Source organism: Corythoichthys intestinalis, chromosome 11, assembly GCF_030265065.1.
Source record: "Corythoichthys intestinalis isolate RoL2023-P3 chromosome 11, ASM3026506v1, whole genome shotgun sequence".
In the NCBI taxonomy this organism is placed as follows: domain Eukaryota; kingdom Metazoa; phylum Chordata; class Actinopteri; order Syngnathiformes; family Syngnathidae; genus Corythoichthys; species Corythoichthys intestinalis.
In genome coordinates, this window is record NC_080405.1 from 51,994,962 (window position 1) to 52,021,130 (window position 26,169).

The 26,169-nt window shown below is 38.9% G+C and overlaps 1 protein-coding gene and 1 long non-coding RNA gene across 2 annotated transcripts in view; both read left to right on the forward strand.

Annotated features, from left to right (window-relative positions):
- The window catches only part of LOC130924117 (C-terminal binding protein 1), a 32,732-nt gene that overhangs the window by 5,478 nt on the left and 1,085 nt on the right, over window positions 1-26,169 (forward strand). The window contains exons 2-10 of the mRNA XM_057850464.1: window positions 6,526-6,680; window positions 8,054-8,198; window positions 14,670-14,773; window positions 14,851-14,953; window positions 15,931-16,055; window positions 21,343-21,432; window positions 21,513-21,643; window positions 22,839-22,966; window positions 23,034-23,148. Of these exons, the coding sequence (XP_057706447.1) occupies window positions 6,526-6,680; window positions 8,054-8,198; window positions 14,670-14,773; window positions 14,851-14,953; window positions 15,931-16,055; window positions 21,343-21,432; window positions 21,513-21,643; window positions 22,839-22,966; window positions 23,034-23,148 (1,096 nt within the window). The remainder of the gene's footprint in view (window positions 1-6,525; window positions 6,681-8,053; window positions 8,199-14,669; window positions 14,774-14,850; window positions 14,954-15,930; window positions 16,056-21,342; window positions 21,433-21,512; window positions 21,644-22,838; window positions 22,967-23,033; window positions 23,149-26,169) is intronic.
- On the forward strand, window positions 16,269-18,468 carry LOC130924118 (uncharacterized). The gene is made up of 3 exons (XR_009064832.1): window positions 16,269-16,651; window positions 16,847-16,982; window positions 17,217-18,468. It is a non-coding gene; the product is annotated as an uncharacterized LOC130924118 (long non-coding RNA).

Genomic DNA, 26,169 nt, shown 5'->3' on the forward strand with positions numbered 1-26,169 from the left:
TTCTGGGGGTGAGTGAGTGAGCGGTGTGGGGAAAACCTTCCCGCCAATGCCTTCATGTGGGTGCGCTGGCGGCTAGCCGTCAGCTCGAGTTTATGGCCTAGCGGTTAGCGTTTCCACCTGCCGAGTGGACGCACCGTGCGGCGCGGGTTTGAGTCTTGACCTGAGCGAGGTGGGATCGGAACACGGTCAATGCGGGGCGGACACGCCGGTGACATTGGTGCCGTGACCCGGATCAGCAGGGAAGGTTTTCGGGGGGGTGACTGTAACGGGTACGCGTGTGTGAATGGTGTGTGGAAAACCTTCCCGCCAATGCCTTCATGTGGGTGCGCTGGCGGCTAGCTTTCAGCTCGAGTTTATGGCCTAGCGGTTAGTGTTTCCGACTGCCGAGTGGACGCATCGTGCGGCGCGGGTTTGAGTCTTGACCTGATCGAGGTGGGATCAGAACGCGGTCGGTTACCCGCTCCCTATGCAATTGTAGTCTGCTTGATGTCTGAAGTGAGCCGCATTTTCTAATTCCGTGGTCAAGCCAGCCGCACTTTCTTTTCAGTTGCGTTTCCGTTTCAGGTTTTACCCCACAGACAGACGACACTTGTCGGTTGTGATTGCTTTATAAGGAAAATCATGACTCTAACGTCACGTGGAAGTATAGTCCTGTGTCTACGCGCTTGTCTGTCACACGGCAAATATGGGTTCAAATGCCGCTGGAGATATTCATTTAATTGCCTCTGCTGTTCGTTTTGTGAAATATCGACAGTGCTGTCCTGCTCATCACTTTTCCACTCGGGTTCAAATTGGAAGGCCAGAACTGACGACATGTTTATGTAGCTAACGAGCAGTGTTGTTAATAACGGCGTTACAATATAACGGCGTTACTAACGGCGTTATTTTTTTCAGCAATGAGTAATCTAATTAATTACTTTTCTCATCTTGGCAACGCCGTTACCGTTACTGAGGCGGGAAAGGCGTGCGTTACTATGCGTTACTAAGTTGGTTGAATAAAAAAAAGTCTGAGAGAAACGGACTCACGGGGACGAGAGCAGAGCAGGAGCGGGGAAGACGCCGTTGCAACCGCGATGCTAGGTGGCTCCAATAATACCTGACTGCAGCCATAGCCGACAAACTACGCCCACATGACACGGTAGATATCATATTATAGAACTAGATGCAAATGACAGACACTGCTGCATTGCCAACATGTTTTAAGGACTACATGCGTTTGTAAACAGCCGCCATCTTAAAGCAGTAGACCTCTTAGGAAGGCCCTGATGTAGAGATCCTTCCTAGCGAACCTAAGTAATTTTTTAAAATCTAAAATGCTCCTAAATCGGCAAAATCTTAACTTAAATCTATCTTTAAATGATGAAACAGTTTTAAAACTTACACATGTTTAAAGTAGACAGAAGGGAACTAATGCAATAACGGGAGCAATTTTAACAACTTTAACGGTTGATTCACAACTTTAAATGACTTCCACACATAGAAAAGGTTACTAGCTAGTTATCGCAATACCCTTGTGTCTAGTTAAGTGGAGGGTAAAGAATTGGGCTAGGGCCAATTGTCCCCCAAATCCTTTAAACTTCACATTGTGTGACCTGTTTTTTTGTTGTTGTTTTTTTTGTTTTTTGTTTAGAAAAAAAAAACAAAAAATTATCACTAGTTACTTTGCCAAGTAACTAATTACTCTTACATTCAGGTAACTGAGTTACTAACGCAATTACTTTTTGGGAGAAGTAATTTGTAACTGTAATTAATTACTATTTTAAAGTAAAATTAACAACACTGCTAACGAGTGACTCTATGGAGGTACTGCAGCGCTGCCTAGTGACATCACCACCCAGAGTGCATTGCGTCGTCAACAACAATGGCGACTTACTAGTTAAAGACATTTTTCAAATGTTATAAAAATGAAAATATCAAGAGTTGTTTGAATATCAAATGATCATACCTAAAGGGTGTAACGGTACATGTACCGTAATTTCTGGACAATAAGGCGCACCTGACTATAAGCCGCCACCCACCAAATTTGACATGAAAAAGGCATTTGTTCATAGATAAGCCGCACTGGACTATAAGCCGCAGCTGTGCTCAATGTAGATTGGGGTCTTTACACCAAAAGATATTAACCGGTAACACTTTATTTGACAGCGGCATCATAAGTCTGTCATAAAACCAAATGAACCACTGGCTCCAAAGCTTCATTAATTCAAGAAGCATCATTTTCCCATCACTGGCCACTTGGGGGAGATAGTCAACCTCTGCCGCCACCTGCTGTCAACATTGCTGTTGTCCAACATGCCTTCTAGCATGCATTGCAGCTCTGCATATGTAAATATCAAAATTCATGTTCTGTGCTAATTATTTCTTCAGTTACTGTTCCAGTTGTTTCATTAATTGCTAGTTAGCTACTTTTTTTGACAGTGGCGCTATAAGACTTTCATAAAACCATCATTATTATGACATGACACTGCCATGAGCATTAATGAATGGTTATGACAGATGTCAAATTATATCACTTTGAAAGCATGTAAAAGATCGAGGATTGACATAAATGGAGTTGGTGATATAATTTGCTGGAAGACACTTAATGACATCTGTCAAAAGCATTCATTAATGCTCATGTTAGTGTCATGTCCTAATTATGGTGGTCTTATGGCAGTCTTATGACGCCGCTGTCAAATAAAGTCCTATCTATTAATCCAAATAAATTAACGAATAAACCGCACTGGACTATAAGCCGCAGGATTAAAAGTGAGAGAAAAAAGTAGCGGCTTATAGTCCGAAAATTAGGGTACCCATGTTGACAATTACAGGCCTCTAAAATTTTCAAGTGGGAGAACTTGCACAATTAATGGTTGACTGAATACTTATTTGCCCCACTGTATGTAATATGTCACAGTATAATCATGACCGTTCGTATAAATAACTTTGTGTTGAGAAAAAAAATACTATATTGTTAAAAAAAAAAAAACATCTTAAGCAGTTACTTGCAATGTTACTCATTAATTGAGTATTCCTTTCACCAAATACTTTTTTTCTCGGACTTGAATACATTTTTTGGATGACTGCTTTCACTTTTACTTGAGTTTAGTGCTGCAACGATTAATCGATTAACTCGAGTATTCGATTAGAAAAAAATATTCAAATTAAATTTTGTTGCCTCGAGTATTCGTTTAATTAAAGTGGAGTTGTTATAGTTTATTTTGAACGTGTTTGCATTTAGTTTTATTGATTAGGGTGGATACACTGGCCTCTGGTCTTCCTCTTTTCACATGGCTGAATCCAACTGCTCACTGTTAAGAGCAACGTAAGCAAAGTTTTTGTTTGAGCTAATGATTTTTTAATGCATTTGTAATTTAGTTTAAAGGTATATTTAGCCTTTATTGTGGGAATATGTGTCTGAACCATTTGTTTAGAGCAGGGTTCACTAAATTCGGACCTCGGTGCCACTTTTCCTGTCGTGTTTTCCATGTTTCCCTCCTCCAGCACACCTGAATCAAAATTATCAGGCTTCTGGAGAGGTTGCTGATGACATAATCATTTGATTCAGGTGTGTTAGGGGAGAGAGACGTGGAAAACACGATAGGAAAAGTGCCACTGAGGTCCGGATTTAGTGCATTTAGAGCATTGTTAAAAAACAAAACGCAAAACAGCATTTTATAGCAATTAAGCTAGTGGACTTATTCTTTGTAAGTTAGCCAATTGTTCTTTTGTTTTACATAAATCCTCATTTTTTCAAATAAATTTATACCGTTTGAGGCTCAGCTCAGGTATTTTAATTTTTCATGTTTCTTATCCGATTACTCGATTATTCGAACTAGTCCATCGATTAATAGACTACTAAAATATTCGATAGCTGCAGCTCTTACTTGAGTTATATTATTTTAAAGTAACGCTACTCTTACTTGAGTAAAATTTTTGGCTACTTTACCCAGCTCTGGTTATCGCTCGTCATCGTCATGAAATTATTGTTCGTCGACGAAATATTTTCATTATCGTCTCTGTTGACAAAATCTTCAATGCTTCAGATCCCTATGTCAGGTTTGGGAACCTAATTCGGAATCCTGGCACTACTTTGAAATACCAACACAGGTTTGAAACCCGAAACCAGGCTAAACTGGACTTTAAATTCTTATATAAACCCTACTTCATCACTCTATTCTGGGTTGGAAGCCTAATTTAAAATCTTGTGTCTGAATTGAATTGATGCTCTCTCAGCCCTTTTTTGATGCCAAAAATCAGGCCTAGAATCCAATGCATGTGCCCCTTTTCTTTTTTTTAAGCTTGAAAATAAAGCGAGTGTTTGAATAATAAGATTAAATTTCATGCTGGAATTCAATCTCGCTCGTAAGCGAGCGATGGCGGGCTGTGATTGTGACTTGGTGCAGGCTGGGATTCTGCTGAGTTAGGAACTTGGGTCCCTACTGTGAGCCAACTGTGCAGCTAGAGGAGAACAAAATGCATTTGTTGTCATTACTTGGTAGCAGCATGAAGAGCATCCTTTCATTAGATGTGACAAGCATACGAGCATATGACTCGTTCCATTAGTGCTTCTTTATGTCCAATAGGCTAATTGATGGAATTTAAACACAGGCTGGATACCATACTGTGGCACATTACTTCAGGGTTGAAACACAAATCTTGAACCTGACTTTGATAACCTTAGGCCTGACTTTTTTAGCCGTAAACCCCAGAAAATTAGACTCGAGTCTCAGGGACTAGGAGTCGAGTCACAAATTTGATGTCTCAACAAGCTGATTCGAAAAACTTCGTAGATTAGTTCCCACCTGCTAGTGACATCGCGGAACATCAGGGCAATCAAAAAGCAATCAAATTATCTGCAGACTATATTGCATGTTTTTTTTACATTGACAGTAAGGTTTTCTTCAAAGATTAAGCTTAGTGCTTTGTGGGTGGGCTGTGGAACAATGGTGAAGGCCTTGACTAACCTGTGATTCGGCTCGACTTGACTTGAAATAACCTCGTGACTCGACTCAACAACAAAACCTCGTCACTCGATTCAACTCGACATAACCTCAAGACTCGACTCGACATAACCCGTGACACGACTCAACATAATCTCGAGACTCGACTCCACATCCTTTTGACTTAGCACGAGTCGTCTTTACAACTTTGTGACTCGGCTTGAATCGACATAACCTCGTGGCTCGACTCGACATAACCTCGAGACTCGACTCGACATAACTTCGGACTTGACTCAGCATCCTTTTGACTTGGCACGACGCGTCTTTAAAACCTTGTGACTCGACTCGACATAACCCCGTGACACGACTCAACATAATCTCGAGACTCGACTGGACATCCGTTTGACTTAGCACGAGTCGTCTTTACAACTTTGTGACTCGGCTCGACTCGCCATAACCTCGAGACTCGACATAACCTCGAGGCTCGACTCGACATAACCTCGAGACTCGACATGACTTAATCTCGAGACTTGACTTGACATAACCTCGAAACTCGACTCGACATAACCTCAAGACTCGACACGACTTAATCTCAAGACTCGAGTCGACATAACCTCGAGACTCGACTTGACATAACCTCGAGACTCGACAACCTCGAGACTCGCCTCGACAACCTCGTGACTCGAATCAACCTCAAGACTGGACTCGACATAGACTCGACAACCTCGAGACTCGCCTCGACAACCTCGTGACTCGAATCAACCTCAAGACTGGACTCGACATAACCTCGAGACTGGACTCGACATAACTTTGAGACTCGACATAACCTCGTGACTCGACTCTACCTCGAGACTGGACTCGACATAACCTCAAGACTCGACATAACCTCGTGACTCCACTCGACCTCGAGACTCGACTCGACATAACCTTGAGACTTGACATGACCTCGAGACTCGACTCGACATAACCCTGAGACTCGACAACCTCGAGACTCGCCTCGACAACATCGTGACTCGAATCAACCTCAAGACTCGACTCGACATAACCTCGTGACTCGACTCTACCTCGAGACTGGACTCGACATAACCTTGAGACTCGACATAACCTCGTGACTCGACTCTACCTCGAGACTGGACTCGACATAACCTCTAGACTCGACATAACCTCGTGACTCCACTCGACCTCGAGACTCGACATAACCTCGTGACTCGACTCGACCTCGAGACTCGACTCGACATAACCTCGAGACTCAACTCGACATAACCTCGAGACTCGACACAACTTAATCTCGAGACTCGAGTCGACATAACCTCGAGACTCGACATGACCTCGAGACTTGACTCGACATAACCTCGAGACTCGACTCGACAACCTCGAGACTCGACTCGACAACCTCGTGACTCGAATCAACCTCAAGACTCAACTCGACATAACCTCGTGACTCGAGTCGACCTCGAGACTGGACTTGACATAACCTCGTGACTAGACGCGAGAGTGGCAGCGAACGAATGTTTGTTCATTTACTGCCAACGGTGATAGGAAGTTACTTTATACTAAGTGTCGAATAACTTATTCAAAGAATGAAATATTTCTGTCTTTCCAGGCATCAGACCTCCCATAATGAATGGACCCATGCATCCGCGGCCTTTGGTGGCTCTGTTGGACGGTCGCGACTGCACAGTTGAGATGCCAGTCCTCAAGGACGTCGCAACCGTGGCCTTCTGTGACGCCCAGTCCACACAGGAGATCCATGAGAAGGTGGCTAGACCCAAAAGACAAACTCACTGACGGTGCTAGATGAACGAACCAATGAATGTTCATTCGCCCCTCCCAGTCAAAATGGATTGGATGTCTAGCGCCGTCAATGGCAGACGATGAGTTGACTTATTAGACACTTTTGAAATGGAAAATTTTGGTAGCAAAAGTTGGTTTCTTTATTACACAGTCCCACATTTTTAAAAGTTATGTATCGATTTTTGGCAGGAGAATATCGATAACGCATTGGAATACATTACATTACATTACATTACATGATACATTACCATATAAATTTATTGTTACACTCCTATTTGACACTAAGATTACAGTGATCCTTCGCTACTTCACGCTTCAAATTTCGCGCCCTCAGTCCATTGCAGATTTTTTTTTATCAATTAAGAAAATAAATACAGATGAGGTGTCCAGATCCGATCACGTATTCTCACACTCTCTCCTGCTTCTTTTCTTAGGCAGTGCACTGGAGTTGCTTATTAAAGTTTAACGATGATCGACAAACGGTTAAGTTTGATCTTGCCAGAGACACTTACGTCAAAGCGACGCATGCGTCAATCATCGTTGAACTTGTCTGTAAGTGAGCAGCTTGAGTGGATTTGAGTGGACTCATTCAATGAAGCATTTAATAAAGACAAGCATTTTTCTACTTTATTCTTTTAAAAAAAATATTCGGTGGGACAGTGACATGTTTAAATCGTAATTACTACATTTGAAGTGCTTTTTTTCAATATTTTCTCTCCCTCCGCATTGTAGTCCACGGGGAAACCAAAATGTTGCCACACCGCAAATTTGAAAGAAGCCGGTGCTTCCTCAAAATTCGGTCTCTCCACACCTCCGCTCGCCATAGCGATTTGTTTTCTTTCTTGTTTCACTTTCACTTCGCTCGTAAGCTATTACACAGGTATTTGACAGCGATCCGACATTTACTTGCGGGGCGGGAATTCTAGTAACTACCATGTAAAAACGTGATTCTTGTCATTAAAAACGTGAAATTTATGTAAAAAAATGTGATAAATATGTAAAAATGTCATAATTATGAGGTAAAAACATGATAATTAGGAAGTAAAAACGTGATAAAGAGCACGTAAAACGTGATAATTAGCATGTAAAGAAATGACATGCGCAAAAATTCTACATTGTAGGTCAACAACTGCTACTACACGACTTGTTGTGAGGTGTTGCTGAAAATATGTTTGCCAGGTTATGTCTCGTTCTGGGTGACAGTCGGGCGCCCTCGCTATGACACGAACAGATGGCGCTCAGATTGGCTCAACATGAGTCACCGCTTTGACATGCTAATTGAAACATGTTGTTGACAGCCCAGTAACATTGTCTTCCGTGTTCTATTCACGATTCAGGTACTTAATGAAGCCGTGGGAGCGTTGATGTATCACACAATCACTCTGATGAGAGAAGACCTGGAGAAGTTCAAAGCTCTCCGCATCATTGTGCGCATCGGCAGCGGCTATGACAACATTGACATCAAATCGGCTGGCGAACTCGGTTAGTTTGACCCCTTTTACACTTGATTATTTTTCCTGGTGTCACAGCACTGACACGGAATGGGGGAGCAAGTAGGGGTGGGAATCCCGGTGCACCCCTCAATAAGATACGATTTACGATACAAGCTCATGATAATGAAAAAAAAAAATGGCTTTGAATGCTTATGTTTGAGTGCCCGTCAATGGCAGCCAACATGCTAACATACACTATTGTCGCTTAAAATTTTGGTATTGATGAGAAAGTAATTCAAGACAAAAATAGCCAATAGTTGACTTTCTCTTTTTACAGGTTTTTTTTTATTTTTTTTAATTTTTTTTTTTTTTATTTTTCAAAAAAAAAAGGACAAGAACTGAGAATTCAAAACAAGATGACCACGAGGAGGTCATATATTACAACCCAATTGAATAAATAAAAATAAAATAAAGAGAAAAATAATACACATTCACACACACATTCACACAGCTTGCAAAGACAAAATGAAAAATATATCTGTATGTAGAAGACGTAATTACATTCTAAGATCTCAGACTGTTAATACAATGTACATGTATATGTCCCATAGTTTTTCAAATTCTTTTTGTTTTCCTTGAGCGATGTAGGTCAGTCTTTCCATTCCTATGTTTTCCGAAAGTTCCTTAATCCATTGTCTTAGCGAGGGAGGTTCCATGTTCTTCCAGTTTAGGGCAACCACTCTTCGTGCATGCAGTAACCCAAAGTCTAACAATTTTCTCAGGTTTTGGGTTATTAATACATCCGTTGGATAAATCCCCAAAACACAAAGTTTGGCCGAAGTAGGTACATTACATTTAAATACAACTGATAACAACTGATATCCCAGACTATGTACTTGTGTATGGTTAGTCTATGTTGTTTGAGTGTGTGCACTGATTGCTGCTTCAGTGTCAGTTTTTGGATAGCATTAATAGTCTGTTTTTGTTTATTCTATGTTGTTCTATATTGTTTATTATATGTTGCTTTGTTATGGAAAAACCATTAAAAAGATTTGAAACAAATACAACTGATAAACACTTAGTTATATCTTTCCAAAACTTCTGAATTTTAGAACATTCCCACACACAGTGTAAGAGCGTACCTTTACAGTCGTTACATTTAGAGCATGTACCGGGAATGTTACCAGACATGTGGTGTAGTATTTCAGGAGTTATGTACATTCTTGTTAACCATTTGTATTGAATCAGTTTTAACCTAGTATTTATTGTATTTTTTTGAGCTCTCAAACAGGCTTCATTCCAATCACTCTCAGCAATATTTTCTTTCAGGTCATTTCTCCAAGCATTCAATTTGTCAACTGATGACTCTTTACAGTTAATAATAAGTAAATTATAGATCTTTGACAATAGACCATTTTTTGGTTGCTTGTGTGTTATTTCCTCGATCGGTGATAGATTGGGAGAATGTGTGGCATCTCCGAAGTTTGTGTAAATGAAATTTCTTACTTGCAAATATTTGAAAAAATGTCTGGAGGGGATTTGATATTTTTCACATAGAGAACTAAATGTAAGCAATATTCCATTTTCATATAAGTCTCCAACTGTTTCAATACCCTTAATTTTCCATAATTTAAAGCCTCCATCCATTCTCCCGGGTGGAAAATTATCATTATTCTGCAAAGGAGAGAAACAAGATATTGTTATAGGGCTATCAACGAGATTGTGCGCCTTGTGCCAGTTAACTATCGTATTATTTAGAAAGGGATTTTTTGTGTCTTTTTTTACTTTTTTCAGGTTTGCAGAATAAAGATAACTGTGGATTGGTATGTTTGTTGATATTGATTGCTGTTCAATCTTTACCCATGAGGGGGGAGAGTCTGTGTTAAAGTAGTGGGTAGCTGATGTTAATTGAGCAGCCATATAGTACCATCTAAGGTTTGGGAGTTGCAGGCCTCCTCTTTCATAAGGTAAGTAAAGTAATTTGAGTCGAAGTCTTGCTTTTCTCTTATCCCAGATAAAATTTCTAAATATCTTATTCATATTGTCGAAGAAGCTCTGTGGTAACAGGTTTTTTAATTCTGTTCAATGAACAAGAGATGATGACACACAATTCAGGGGCAAAATTAAAGCAATAATACCTAAGCTAAATCACAAACCTCATGATAGAGATTTGAAGTCTATGGCTAAATACATTCAATGGACCAGGACCTTGGTTCTCAAGTGCACCATGAAGCCTTCCAGAAGACGCTACACTTTATTATTAGGGCTGTCAAACGATTAAAAATTTTAATCGAGTTAATCACAGCTTAAAAAAATAATTAATCGCAATTCAAACCATCTATTAAATATGCCATATTTTTCTGTAAATTATTGTTGGAATGGAAAGATAAGACACAATATGGATATATACATTCAACATACGGTACATAAGTACTGTATTTGTTTGTTATAACAATAAATCAGCAAGATGGCATTAACATTATTAACATTCTGTTAAAGCGATCCATGGATAGAAAGACTTGTAGTTCTTAAAAGATAAATGTTAGTACAAGTTATAGAAAGCTTGTTAACACTACAATGACTATCCGTTTTACTAGTTAATAGATCATTAGTAAACTGTTGATAAATGATTTATTGTTGATTTGTGAAGTATTTGTTAACAGTTTGTTAAGCATTTACAGGGTGTTTCAATATGGTTGACCCCATTCTAAATGCCCATGCTCGTTGATGGATCTTAATATAACTATATACACTTTATGTTGAAGGTCATAAGTTTTATTGGTTAAATATACAAAGAAAAGTACAAATATTTGTTGGTTCTATGGCAGATTTTCATAAATGTGCAACATGAGCCCTGCCTGCAAAATGCCTTATCAAAATGCCTTTTCTTTTGAAGTGAACGGCATTTCTTAACCTGAAAAGATAGAAATGCCAAACGTTACACACAAAAACTTGAAACGTTTCTACACAAACTGTGTTTCAGGTTAAGGACGCCCTGTAAATGCTTAACAAACTGTTAACAAATACTTCACAAATCAACAATAAATAATTTATCAACAGCTTTCTAATGATCTGTTAACTAGTAAAACGGATAGTTATTATAAAGTGTTACCGAAATCTTATATTAAAACCCCTCTTAATGTTTTCGTTTGAATAAAATTTGTAAAATTTTCAAACAAAAAATAAACTAGTCGCTCGCCATTGTTGATGTCAATAGTTACACAATGCTCATGGATGGTGCCATAAAATCAGTCGAACCCAAGCGCCAGCAGAGGGCGACAAAACACAAAAAAACACAAGTAACAAATGAACATGACACAGTCATTTTAATCTGTTAGAGCGGGGCATGTGTGTTAATTGTGTCAAATATTTTAACGTGATTGATTTAAAAAATTAATTACCGCTCGTTAACGTGATAATTTTGACAGCCCTATTTATTATACATATCCTAATTATTTTAGCCCACAAATAACCCTGTAAGCGCACTCTGTCAGACTCACTAGTCAAAATTCCCAGCCAAACTGTATACGGTGGAAAAGTACAAAGAATCTAACCTTATACATTATATAAATTGAATTTTGTGTGTGTGTATATATATATATATATATATATATATATATATATATATATATATATATATATATATATATATATATATATATATTAGGGCTGTCAAAATTATCGGGTTAACGCGCGGTAATTAATTTTTTAAATTAATCACGTTAAAATATTTGACGCAATTAACGCACATGTCCCGCTCAGAAAGTATTCTGCCTTTTGGTAAGTTTTAAAGCAAGGCTTTTTGCGCTGTCCAACAGCGAACTCTTGTGGTCGCTTTGCGACATGGTTTATTATTTTCTTCTTTTCTTCATTATGGCTGCACGACGTCTCGGGCTGATAATGTTGTGCTTATATGATCCTTGGACAAGATTTGTCCGTAAGTATGGTTGTTGTAAAGAATGTACATATTATGTTAGTAAGCGAAATGTTCTATTTTTTGTATGAGACGCTTTTTGTTTATGTTTAGTGAACCTGTATAGCGTGCTAAGCTAACGTTGTTGCTAATGCAATGCTGTGTACTTTGTTGTTGTTGTTTCACTACGGTCTAAAGAGGACAGTGGTTTGAGGCCATTTTATTAATAAATAAGATGAAAAAGGAAGAAGTCTGATTATTAAGGCGTCGTTCACTAGCTGTCTAGCTTTGGAAAAAGTAGACGCTTCGGAGTGAGGACAGCATAGACAGATTTAAATGACAGTAGAGTGAAATGCCCACTACAGTCCTTATGTACCGTATGTTGAATGTATATATCCATCTTGTGTCTTATCTTTCCATTCCAACAATTTATTTTACAGAATATATATATAATTTACAGAAAAATATGGCATATTGTATAGATGGTTTGAATTGCGATTAATTGCGATTAATTCCGATTAATTAATTTTTAAGCTGTAATTAACTCGATTAAAAATTTTAATCGTTTGACAGCCCTAATATATATATATATATACATATATATATATATATATATATATATGTGTGTGTGTGTTCATTCCCCATGGACTCCAAAATTGCTGGGACTTTGATGAAATTTTACGCATCTGTACTTTGTCTCTGGGAGTGTTCTTAGATTGGTTTGATCTCTGTAGGCCTCCATTTAGTGTGGAAGTATAATTCCAAACTTTTTGGGTTACTGATAAGTAAATGACCCAAGAATTTCCCCAAATGAATAGGAAGTGATTCAAAATCAACAGGAATTAGCTGTAAATGATCTAAAATGAACAGTAAAAAAAAAAAAAAGAGGATCCAAGAACAGGTAGTCACCGGCTTACGAATAAGTTTGGTTCCTACGCTGGTGACGTAACCCGGAATTAACCCTTTAAGTACCCCTAAATACCCCCTGAATTGCAAAATAACTATCCAAAAACATATATTATGAGACATTGTACTGTCCTTGCCAAGACGTTGGAGCTAAATCCTGGCTAGACAGCGAGCTAATCTGTAACCGTTCCCCTCTCACTCGGCTGCGCGAGTTCTTCATGGGAAAAAATGAGTTCTTCTTCGTGAGTGCGCGTGCGCCATCCTTTGCGTGCGCGAATACGTTTTTCGTGTGTACGTGTCCTCTTACTTGCATGTGGAAGTACTACCTGCTCTACGCTTCCTCTGCCAAAATAAAAGCATGCATCACAAAACAAAAGTCAACATTATAATTCATACACATTTTGCCAAGGGGCAGAACAATTACATTAATAAAATCAAGTAAAAATTTAGATAGTCCTAAGGTAGAATAAGGTACTGTTTACGGGACAAAATAAATAAATAAATAAATAAATCATAAAACGACTAGAGACAAAATGGCGGACGAGACTCCAGCGTTGTAAAGTCGCAATCACATAAATCGGGTACGTCATAACCCGGGGACTACCTGTACAGAAAAAAAAAAAAAAACTGACTTGCATATAGCATAAGTCTGCTAGCTTAGATGCTATAAAATGTAAAAATGTGTTTGTTTTTTGTTTTTTTTACAATGCTCCTAACAAATTGTTCAAACACACAGTCCCACAAAAAAACTGCTAAATATACCTATAAATTAAATTACGAATGATTAAAAAAACATAGTAGCTCAAACAAAAACTTACCTTATGTTGGTCTTAACAGGGATCAGCTGGAAACCCATGTTAAATGAGTTATGTCATATTCACTGTTGCCACTAGAGGGCAGTTTATCCAACCAAATCAATAAACTAATTGCACTTTCAAAACAAACCATTACAACGCCACTCTAATCAAACGAATCCTCTAAACAGCAGGTTCCTTTTTCATTTTTAAACAGTGACAACTTTTTAAAAATGATATATCGATTCTTGGTGGGAGCATATCGATAACCTCTGGGGCTACAAAGTATTATGTAGTGCTGCAACGATTAATCGATTAACTCAAGTATTAGATTAGAAAAAAATATTCGAATTAAATTTCGTTTCTTGGAGTATTCGTTTAATTAAAGTGGCGTTGTTATGATTTATTTTGAAAGTGTTTGCATTTAGTTTTATTGATTAGGGCGGATACACTGCCCTATGGTCTGCCTCTTTTCACATGGCTGAATCCAACTGCTCCCTGTTAAGACCAACGACAGCTAAGTTTTTGTTTGAGCTAATGTTTTTTAATGCATTCATAATTTAGTTTTTAGGTATATTTGGCCGTTTTTGTGGGAATATGTGTCTGAACCATTTGTTAGGAGCATTGTAAAAAAAAAAAAAAAACTTTAGCATTTTATAGCATTTAAGCATGTAAGTTAGCTAATTGTTCTTTTGTTGTACAGAGAGCCTCTTTAAATTTTTTAAAAAAATTATACCGTTTGAGGCTCAGCTCAGATACTTTAATTTTTCATGTTCCTTATCCGATTACTCGATGATTCGAACTAACTAGTCCATCGATTAATCGACTACTAAAATATTCGATAGCTGCAGCCCTAGTATTATGATATATCACCTTTCCGATATATTATCACATTCTATTCCAACAGGAATCGCTGTGTGTAACATGCCAGCCGCTTCGGTGGAGGAGACGGCCGACTCAACGCTTTGTCACATTCTCACCTTGTACCGCCGCACCACGTGGCTGCATCAGGTTTGTTGTTCTTGACTTGAAGACACGGTAACGTCTTTGCTCCGTTCGTCACGTATCGCTAATCACTACGACACAAGGCTCTCCGGGAGGGAACACGGGTCCAGAGCGTGGAGCAAATTCGTGAAGTGGCTTCAGGAGCTGCAAGGATCCGAGGGGAGACGTTGGGACTCATCGGACTAGGTCAGTTGAGGCGGCATTTACAGTGTATCACAAAAGTGAGTACACCCCTTGCATTTCTGCAGATATTTAAGTATATATTTTCTCTTGTGACTCGTTACAAGACTGCTGTCAGCATTGCTGCAGAGATTGAAGAGGTGAGGGATCAGCATGTTAGTGCTCAGACCATACGCCGCACTCTACATCAAATTGGAGTGCATGGCTGTCACCCCAGGAGGAAGCCTCTTCTGAAGACGTTACACAAGAAAGCCCGCAAACAGTTTGCCGAAGACATGTCAACAAAGCACAAGGATTACTGGAACCATATGGTCTGATGAGACCAGCGGGCTTTCTTGTGTACCGTCTTCATAAGAGGCTTCCTCCTGGGCTGACAGCCATGCACACCAATTTGATGTAGAGTGCGGCGTATGGTCTGAGCACTAACGGGCTGACCCCCCCACCTCTTCAATCTCTGCAGCAATGCTGAAAGCACTCCTGTAAGGAGTCACATGATATTTTGGAGGGAAAATGACAAGCAGTACTCAATTTGGACATTTAGGGATGTACGTAGTTTCTAAGAGGTGTACTCACTTTTGTTGCCAGGGGTTTAGAAATTAATGGCTATATTTTGAGGGGAAAATAAATTAACTCCTATATAAGCTGCACACAGACTACTTTTCATTGTGTCAAAGTGTCATTTTGTCAGTGTTGTCCCATGGAAAGATATATCTAATCTATACCTATACCTATATCTGCAGAAATGCGAGGGGTGTACTCACTTTTGTGATACACTGTATACACGATAATAAATGTTACCAGAAATGCGAACATTACAAGTCTTACAAACATCTTTTGTACATTTGGTGAGCAAATCCCACCTCCTCAGATATGCATCTTCATTCTCACATGAATGAAGTTATATGATTCCATTTGAATGAAGTTACGTATGTGATTCCATTTCACTTCTCCACATACTAATGTTTGTTTTTGTGTGCATTTAGGCCGAGTGGGCCAGGCTGTGGCCCTACGCGCTAAAGTGTTTGGCTTCAACGTCATTTTCTACGATCCCTATTTGGCGGATGGCGTGGAAAGATCCCTGGGCCTTCAGAGGGTTACCACGCTACAGGTAACAGACAGATTCAGTAGAAAGATATGGAGGACCAAAGCTGCCAAAATTCAAAATAAAAATAAATCAATCAATAAAAAGCAAAATAAAAACGAAAATAAATACAAAAATAAGAAATATGATACAAAAATTAAATATAAATACAAAAATAAATTTGGAAATAAGTAGGTAATTAAATAAAAGTAGAAATCAAAACGAATATATATACAAAAATAAGAAATTACATTAAAAATGTAAGAATAAATACAAAAATAAATGTGGAAATAAATACAAAAATAAATATATTGATTGAAATAAATGTCAATCAATAAATAAAAGCGCTTTGCCTTATATTTACTTATTTCATTGTCAGCGCCAACTTGCAAGTGGAAATGTAATTCAAATGAGGGGGCGTTCCTAAGGGTGCCATGGGTTGAACTATTCGCTTATTGGTTGATCGACATTCGATTTCTGAAATCTACTAGCCATGCCTGCCACAGATGACAGAACGTGGGTCTGAAAGTCAGGGAAACAGCCGACCTAGTTTAGTAGTCCTACTTGGTGAGAAGTGAGAGAAAATGCATTATCCACCGTCGAATGTCAAAGCATGGTATAAGGTGAGTTTGTATGACAGTGGCATATTTTAAAACGAAAACTTGGTTATTCGTATGGCATGCTGCACTCTCTATATATATCTGACTGCTACTGGTATCAAAGCTACTTGTAACTGCTCCAGTGTAGCTTAGCAGAAGTTACAACTAAGTTCTCATGAAAGCAAACGATATTCCTGCTCACCATGACATTGTTTTTAGAGTCTCTGACTTGAATAATTCCACTGACATCGCAACGTTGGATGCTGGGTGATTACAGGGATCCCGGGATCTCATCCAAATTCTGGGTTCAGAATGATGCAAGGACGTCTCAGGTTCCGACGTACAAAGGTTCAGAGTAAGTGAATGTCATTAATAATTTGACTTGGACTATAGTTTCATTCATTCAAATGAAGTGTCAAGAGGAAATATTTGTGTTAAAAAAAAAATAACAAGCCGAATCATGACTTTGCCATCAGGGTTAAACCATTTTGTTATTTCAAGTCCTGTTTAAACACTAGAAATTACTTCTTCAGCTTTTATGCAATGCAACTTTTTAAATTGCAACTTGTTTTCCTGTTTTTTCATGGAGGACTTCGTGTGCAAGAATCCATGCCACGTCTGGATCCACCGGGAATTGTCCGCACACTACAACTACAAACTGTTCGCCGTAGATGATATTCTGTGCCAGCCCCCAACAGTCAAAGGCATAGCTATGGCAACCATAAAGTCAAAAATTAAAGCTCTATATTGGGGGACTCGGAAGGAAGTACAAAAATAAATTAAGACCATATTTTTTTCACCCATTTTGGAAAGATAAACCCATATACAGTATAATATAGACCATTTTAAATGAAGTTGAAATATTTCATGCTTTTATTATTTATTACGCGCTAGGAATCCAATTCATTTAGATTTGGAGTGCTTTCGCTGCCAGCCTCTCCCAGTCAAAAATTGATTGGATGTCAAGCGCTGTCAATGGCAGCCAATGAGTTAAATGCTGATGTTTATGGCTTGCAAAAATAAGAAACCCTAAAATTTTATGTGTCAGAATTACGAAAAAAAAAAATTCTGGGCCCTGCAACACATTGTCTGTTATTGCAGAAATGTTGGTATAGTTTTAGTTGCCACTTCTGGGAGATGATTGGATGAAATTTTACCCATCAAAATCAAATTATGAGGTGTGGCACGCCCTCTTTGCTTGTTGGCTCTTTGAAAATGGCTTAACAAGTTAAAATTCAAAAGGGATAATGTAAAGTGCACATTTCTAATCAAAAACGTAACATTAAAAAAAAAACAATAAAAGCATGAAATATCCCTGACCAAAAAAGTTAAATAAAATTATATAAATGCGAACACTTTCACGGTCTAGGGCTAGGCACATACAGATGAGGCTAATCAATAACTAAATTCGCCATATACGATGTGTGCATGTTTAGTTATGTTTTAGGACTAGTTGGTTCAACTTTAAATTACATATTTGCAGTTTTATGTGATGGTCCACATGGTTATCATCCCCATGTCGATGTCAGTCCCAGAAGTGCAGCTGCGACAGGCCTCGACTCCTGAAGAAATTCAGCAGATGTCAGAATGTTCTAATGTATTGAATGTCTACAACGAGACTATCCATCCTGCGTCAAATATTTGGACTTGTTTTAAATGACAGCATAGAATGTTGGTTGTCGTTGATGTGACAGTACCTCAATAATGTGAAGAAATAATAAAGGCAATGATTGTTTTTCTGCAAAGTAATATTTTATTGATGACCAGTGTAATACAATACAAATGATAAACAGGCAATTGATGTACAAAAAAGGACTTCCAGCACAACTAACTCGTTCATCAAAAAAATTGTCCGCTGGACACCAACATGAGCCACTTAAGGTCAGTAACTTTTTCCCCTAATACTGGCCAACTGCTCACCATCAGCATTCCCTGAAATGTAAATTTATTGCGTCTTCGGGGAGCTTTAGGGTAAAAAAAAAAAAAAAAGCACGTAGATAAGTGAGGACGAGAGATGTCTTATTGTTGAGGAACAACACCCCAACCTTCCTCAGAAGTATCTAGAAGAAAATAGATGACAACGGCAAAATGGTATAATAGATTAGCTACGAAAGCATTAAACGAGACACCAGCCGGTGAAAACAGTCTCCCGGAGAACCACACGAACTTGAATGTGTGAATTTTGCTTCACTAATTTGCGCGAATGCTAAACTATTCCTTGTGAGTTTAATGTTGTTAGCAGCTTTATCCATGTCCCGCCTTGCCTCCCATTCCTGAGACCCAATGCAAGGTATTAGCTTATGGAAGATTATATAGATTCAACATACCTCAACTGGACTTAAGTAAAAATTTTTTTAAAAAACACACACCAAATTACCAATTTAATACGTACCTTGTCCTCATCCAACCGATTGCCAGCATCCCGTAGCCACTTGGATTCTGACCTTCTCGTCTCGTCCCATTATTTTACGAAGCAAGCAAGCAGCAGGAAGGCAGACATTACTTCGTCGATCGAGAGGATCACTGAACTGGCATGTCAATCGACCAATGGGTGAATAGTTCAACACATGTAGTACCGCCCCCTCATTTGAATAACATTTCCACTTGAACGTTGGCACTGACAATGAAATAAGTAAATATATGGCAAAGCGTTTTTATTTATTGATTGACATTTATTTCAATCAATATATTTATTTTTGTATTTATTTCCACATTTATTTTTGTATTTATTCTTACATTTTTAATGTAATTTCTTATTTTTGTATATATATTCATTTTTATTTCTACTTTTATTTAATTACCTACTTATTTCCAAATTTATTTTTGTATTTATATTTAATTTTTGTATCATATTTCTTATTTTTGTATTTATTTTCATTTTTATTTTGCTTTTTATTGATTGATTCATTTTTATTTTTATTTTGAATTTTGGCAGCTTTGGTCCTCCATAGAAAGAGGGGTAGCGATTGGAGGAAAAAGCATTATGTCACATTTCACATGTCACATTTCAAACTCCACTAACACCAAGACCAAAAAGCTGTCAAAGGACACACCAGAAACAAAATTGTAGACATAAACCTCACTGGGAAGACTTAATCTGCAATAGGTAAGCATTTTGGTGTGAAGAAATCAACTGTGGGAGCAATTATTCGAAAATGGAAATCCCACAAAACCACTGATAATCTCCCTCAATCTGGGGCTCCACGAAAGATCTCACGCTGTGGGGTCAAAATGATCACAAGAACCTTGACCACAAATCCCAGACCCACACAGGGGGACATCGTGAATGACCTGAGGAGAGCTGGAACCAAAGTATCAAAGGCTTCTATCAATAACACACTCCGCCACCAGGGACTTAAATCCTGCAGTGCCACTTGTGTCCCCCTGCTTAAGCCAGTATACGTCCAGGCCCGTCTGAAGTCTGCTAGAGAGTATTCGGATGATCCAGAAGAGGACTGGGATAATGTCATATAGTCAGATGGAACAAAAAAATAGAACTTTTGGTTAGGAGTGCACGATATCCATTTTTTGAAACCGATACCGATATCGATAACTTCCTGCTCCTCAAGGCTGATACCGATACGATAACCGATAATATATACATAATTTTTCAATGTTTTGACCTGAGTTTTGACCTGAGTTTTTGAACACCTGTAAGTCAAAAATACTAGTGGTTGATTCAGCTTAGATTTGCCTTTGACCGAACCAGAATTTTCATGATGACATGAACATTATTATAATGAACAAAACAAAGGCAGTAACAAAACTTTGCATACTGGAAAAACAGGAGTGGAAACAAACGCACAAATCCCAATCCGACACAGTGCCAAAAATATTATTAATAGGGCCGATAATATATTATGTCATCGGATTTATTGGGATGACGTCATAATTCCTATTATCTGAGCGATAATTATCGTGCACCTCTACTTTTGGTAGAAACGCAACTTCTCGTGTTTGAAGGCGAAAGAATGCTGATTTGTATCCAAAGAACACCATACCTACTGTGAAGCCTGGGGGTGAAAACATCATGCTTTACGTCATTTTTTTCTGCAAAGGGACCAAGACAACCAATTCGTGTAAAGGAAAGGTTGAATGCGGCCATGTATCGTGAGATTTTGAGTGAAAACCTCCTTCCATCACCAAAGGCATTGAAAATGAAACGTGGCTGCGTCTTTCAGCATGACAATGATCACAAACACATTGCCCGGGAAACAAACAGTGGCTTCGTACAAAGTATTTCAAGGTCCTGGAGTGGCCTAACCGGTCTCCAGATCTCAACCCCATAGAAAATCTGTGGAGAAGTTGAAAGTCCGTGTTGCCCAACGACAGCCCCAAAACATCACTGCTCTCGAGGAGATCTGCATGGAGGACTGGGCCAAAATACCTGCAACAGTGTGTGAAAACCTTTGAAGACTTACAGAAAACGTTTTGACCTCTGTCGTTGCCAACAAAGGGAATATAACAAAGTATTGAGATGAACTTTTGTTCTTGACCAAATACTTATTTTCCACCATAATTTGCAAATAAATTCTTTAAAAAACAGACAAGGTGATTTTCTGGATTACCTATGATGAAAATTACAGGCCTCGCTCATCTTTTTAAGTGGGAGACCTTGCACAATTGGTGGCTGACTAAATACTTTTTTGGGAGGCGGAGTTTGCGAACGGTCAATTGTACATGTCTTATGCTCAACTCATTTTTATCTCGCACAGGACCTGCTCTTCCATTCCGACTGCGTGTCGTTGCATTGTAGCCTGAACGAACACAACCACCACCTCATCAATGACTTTACCATAAAGCAGGTGCTTTATCACGATTCGGTTTGATTTAAATCACATTTGAATTATAAAATGGGAGCGGACGCAACGTGTGTGTTTGCCAGATGCGGCAAGGAGCATTCCTGGTCAACACCGCCAGGGGGGGTCTGGTGGATGAGAAGGCCTTAGCTCAGGCCCTGAAGGAAGGGAGGATACGTGGCGCTGGCCTCGACGTTCATGAAACAGAACCTTTCAGGTAAACGACGCCTCAACTTGGCTGTCATGATGGTTTGTAATGTACATGGTAACTTGCATTAAAATAGCAGTTTTTAGCATCTAAAATTGGTTATTCAAAATGTATTTATTCTAGGGCTGTCAAACGATTAAAATTTTTAATCGAGTTAATTACAGCTTAAAAATTAATTAATCGTAATTAATCGCAATTAATCGCAATTCAAACCATCTCTAAAATACTCCATATTTTTCTGTAAATTATTGTTGGAATGGAAGGATAAGACACAAGATGGATATACACATACAACATACTGTACATAAGTGCTGTATTTGTTTATCATAACAATAAATCCACAAATGGAATTATTAACATTCTTTCTGTTTAAGTGATCCATGGATAGTAAGACTTGTAGTTCATAAAAGATAAATGTTATAGTTACAAGTTATAGTAATTTTACATTAAAACCCCTCTTCATATTTTCGTTTTAATAAAATTTGTACAATTTTCAATCAAAAGTAGAGTTAATATAATAATAAGAATAAAAATAACAATAATAAGAATTGAGTGACCAAACTCTGAGTAATGCCAGTTCACTTTGCATTGTTGTTTAGCTGTGTGAGAATAGGGCCTCATTAAAACAGACTGAAGTGCTTTTCTTTTTGTGAACATTTTTTTTTTTTTTTGAGAGATAGCAATATTATTTTTGTTGTGCTTTCACTAAATGATACTTCTGTTTGTTGTGAAGGAGTTGCAGAAGCGTATGCCAATAAACGGCGCAGCCCAAAGAATGCCTGTGTCCACTCGCCTTTATAACAGATATATCTCTGAGCATATCTTACCCAAAATACAACAAGAGACACATAATTGCCACTAAAAGAAAGCAAACTTACTGAAATATGTGTGGAGCACAAAGCAACAGTATAAACGTCTCACAACTACTAATTCTCCCACTATTAGAAGGAATAACATTAGTATAGAACGGCGCTGCCCCCAAGCGGCCGGTGGCATTCTCTTCACTTTTAATGTCCATAAACGGCCTCATTGAAATCTGTTTGAGGCAATGCGAGAGCGGCTCATTTAGTGCATGCGTTAATTGCGTCAAATATTTTAACGTGATTAATTAAAAAAATTAATTAACACCCATTAACGCGATAATTTTGACAGCCCTAATTTATTCGTTTTGTATTGTCCCTTTTCCCATTGTTTATGATCATAGTTTCAGTCAGGGTCCTCTGAAGGACGCCCCCAACCTGATCTGCACCCCTCACGCTGCCTGGTACAGCGAACAGGCGTCGCTGGAGATGCGAGAAGAGGCGGCTAGAGAGATTCGAAGAGCAGTCACAGGTCAGGACCACTTGATCTTTCTATCATCTTAGGAACTTCATCCCAAGAAAGTTCCGTCTGTGTTAAGGTCGTATTCCGGATAGTCTGAAGAATTGTGTCAACAAGGAATTCCTGAGTCAGAACAACCACTGGACAGGAGTCGAACCGACCAACGTCCACCCAGAACTCAACGGCGCCTACAGGTATGACAGACACACCGTAGACCAGGGGTCCCCAACGACCGGGCCGCGGACCGGTACCGGTCCGTGGCGCATTTGGTACCGGGCCGCGCAGAAATAATAAATAATTTATTAACGACTGCATTCTGGCCAATTGACTTTGGCCTGTGCCGCTTAACACACCAATATCCCTGTCTACTCTGGATATACAACTACAGGATAGGAGGTCGTCACAGAAATGCATTGATTGGGCTGTTAGCACTAAATCTCGTTTTGTATATCTATGCGCGCTTGGACTCGATAATAACGTATGACATAGGTCGTCACCAATCACATTTCTTCCCGGAAATAATTAGCCCCCACACTAGAATTACTGAATAACAGACGTCTTTGGACAGACATTTTACGGGGAAAAGGGAACCTGACGAGCCAGAAGATGTGCCTACAACCTCGAAGAAAACAAAATTGATGCTACTTCCCAATCACTAAAGACCCACGAACTGCGAAGAAGTGAATTCGTGACCCGTATGTGAATAAACCAAGTGATTCGAGCATGTCTGTGCAACAGGAATATTAGCTTGTAGAGCTCGTGAATCACGGCGACCTTAAACGTACATTTGAGACAACAACTCTACCGAAGTTCTGGATTAAAGTCATTTCGGAATATCCCGACATCGCTAGGAGCGCGCTGAAAATTGCTACAATTTCCAACATCGTGTATTTGTGATGCTAGCTTCTCTCACTCTCCCATCTCGGGACCATCTCGTCTCAACGAAACAAACTCAGGCCTCCCACTGATTCAGCGGGTGAGTTGTATTTTTTCCCTGCACTTAACATGACGGGGCTAAAAACAAATGCTATTTTATATTTGCTGTATTTTTCTGCCGCACATTGCCGGTGTTCTGACAAAGTTGGCATGCGCGTAACGTTAAAAAGGACCGCGAATGCAGCGATTCCAAAGTACACACTACAAACTTTCTTTAAAGAAAGAAATATTAACTTACGTTTGCCATGTTAGGTGCACACAACAACTGCACGTAGCCTTCTCACTTAACGACTTCGCCGTGTCGTTAAGCATTAATTTACACCATTTCCGTGTTGCACATGTATGTTTATGATGTAAATAGTTTTTTAGCACCATTGGATCACATTGAGAGTCCAACTGAATATAAAAGAGGGCTTTTTTCACCGCCACAAAAGTTTTGGGAGCAAAATTTTATAAGGGAGCAAAATTTGACAGGACACCGGTCCGTGAAAAAAAGACCCAAATCACACCGGTCCGTGGTGCAAAAAAGGTTGGGGACCCCTGCCGTAGACGACAGCATAGCAGGCATGTTGTCATCACATACAACATATTTTAGTAAAAGAGAACAATTGGAGCTTATTAGAGCCTATAAGTCTTTAAGTCAGTGGTTCCCTTTAAAAAAAAAAAAAAATGGCCAAAAACACACACGAAAAAAGGCTCAGGACCTTAAGTGTTAAATTATATGGTTCTAAATCTAGCAGAGCAGATGTTAAGTTTATTCTTTTTTTTGGGGGGGGGGGGAATAATAATACACTGCTTATAATGATTGTTTTTCCATGCACTTACAGTCATGTGAAAAAATTAGGACACCATTAAATATTCAGTTCTTTATTAAGAAATGTTCACATATTAATGTCGGATCTTGTTTTTAATTTTCTCTGGAAAGGAAAGTGATTTAATTGCAGGTACACAACAAAAAATTAACATTGTTTTACTCATTAAACCAAATATATCAACAAAAATGCATATTCTAACTGAGGAAAAAGTTAGGACACCCTACCACCTAATAGCTAGTGTTACCCCCTTTGGCTGAAATAACTTTTTGTAGCCATTTTTAGCCCCACTCCTCAACGCAGAATACTTTCAACAGTGACTGACTGTTGAAGTGAGAGAAAACACCATAGTGAGATCAAAGGAGCTGTCTGAGACCTTCAGAAAGAAGATTTTAGAAATTTATAAGTCTGGTAAAGGACGTCAAAAGATCTGAAAAGAATATAAAATCTGCCATTCCACTGTCCGGAAAATAGTCTACAAGTGGAGGACATTCAAAACAACTGCCACCATGCCCAGGTCTGGCCGTCCAAGCAAGTTCACACCGAGAGCAGACCACAAGACGCAAGTCTCCAAAAACCCTAAAATGTCATCACGGGACCTACAGCAGGCTTTACAATCAGAAACAGACTTCACGAGTTTAACCTTCATGAGAGATGTGCAAGGAGGAAACCTTTGCTCTCCAAGAAGAACATGAATGCCGGACTGAAGTTTGCCAAAGTAAATGTAGACATAGACCAGGACTTCTGGAATAATGTTCTTTGGACAGATTAAAATTGAATTATTTGGACACCAGGACAGAGGATATGTTCGGGGTAAACCCAATATAGCATTCCAGGAAAAGAACCGCATACAAACTATGAGGCATAGAGGTGGAAGTGTCATGGTTTGGGGATGCTTTGATGCAGCAGGACCTGGCCAGCTCACCATCATAGAATCCATGATTAATTCTATTTTGTATCAGAGGGTGCTTAAGGAACATGTGAGATCATCTGTGAAAAAAATAAAGTTGAGGTCCAACTGGAGCCTGAAACACGACAAAGACCCAAAATATACCACTAAATCCACCAAGGACTGGCTGAAAAGAAAGAAATGGATTGTCCTGGAATGGCCGAGTCAAAGCAAATCCCATTGAGATGCTGTGGGGTGACTTAAAACAGGCTGCACATGCAAGAAACCCCTCAAACATCTCACTGTTTAAAGTATTCTGCGTTGAGGAGTAGGGCAAACTTTCTTCAAACCGATGTCAAAGACTGGTAGATGGCCACAAAAAGTGTCTCACTGAAGTTATTTCAGCCAAAGGGGGTAACACTAGCTATTAGGTGGTAGGGTGTCCTAACTTTTTCCTCAGTTAGAATATGCATTTTTGTTGATATATTTGGTTTAATGAGTAAAACAATGTTCATTTTTGTTGTGAACCTGCAATTAAATCACTTTGTGTTCTAGAGACATCAGACATTGCTATAAGA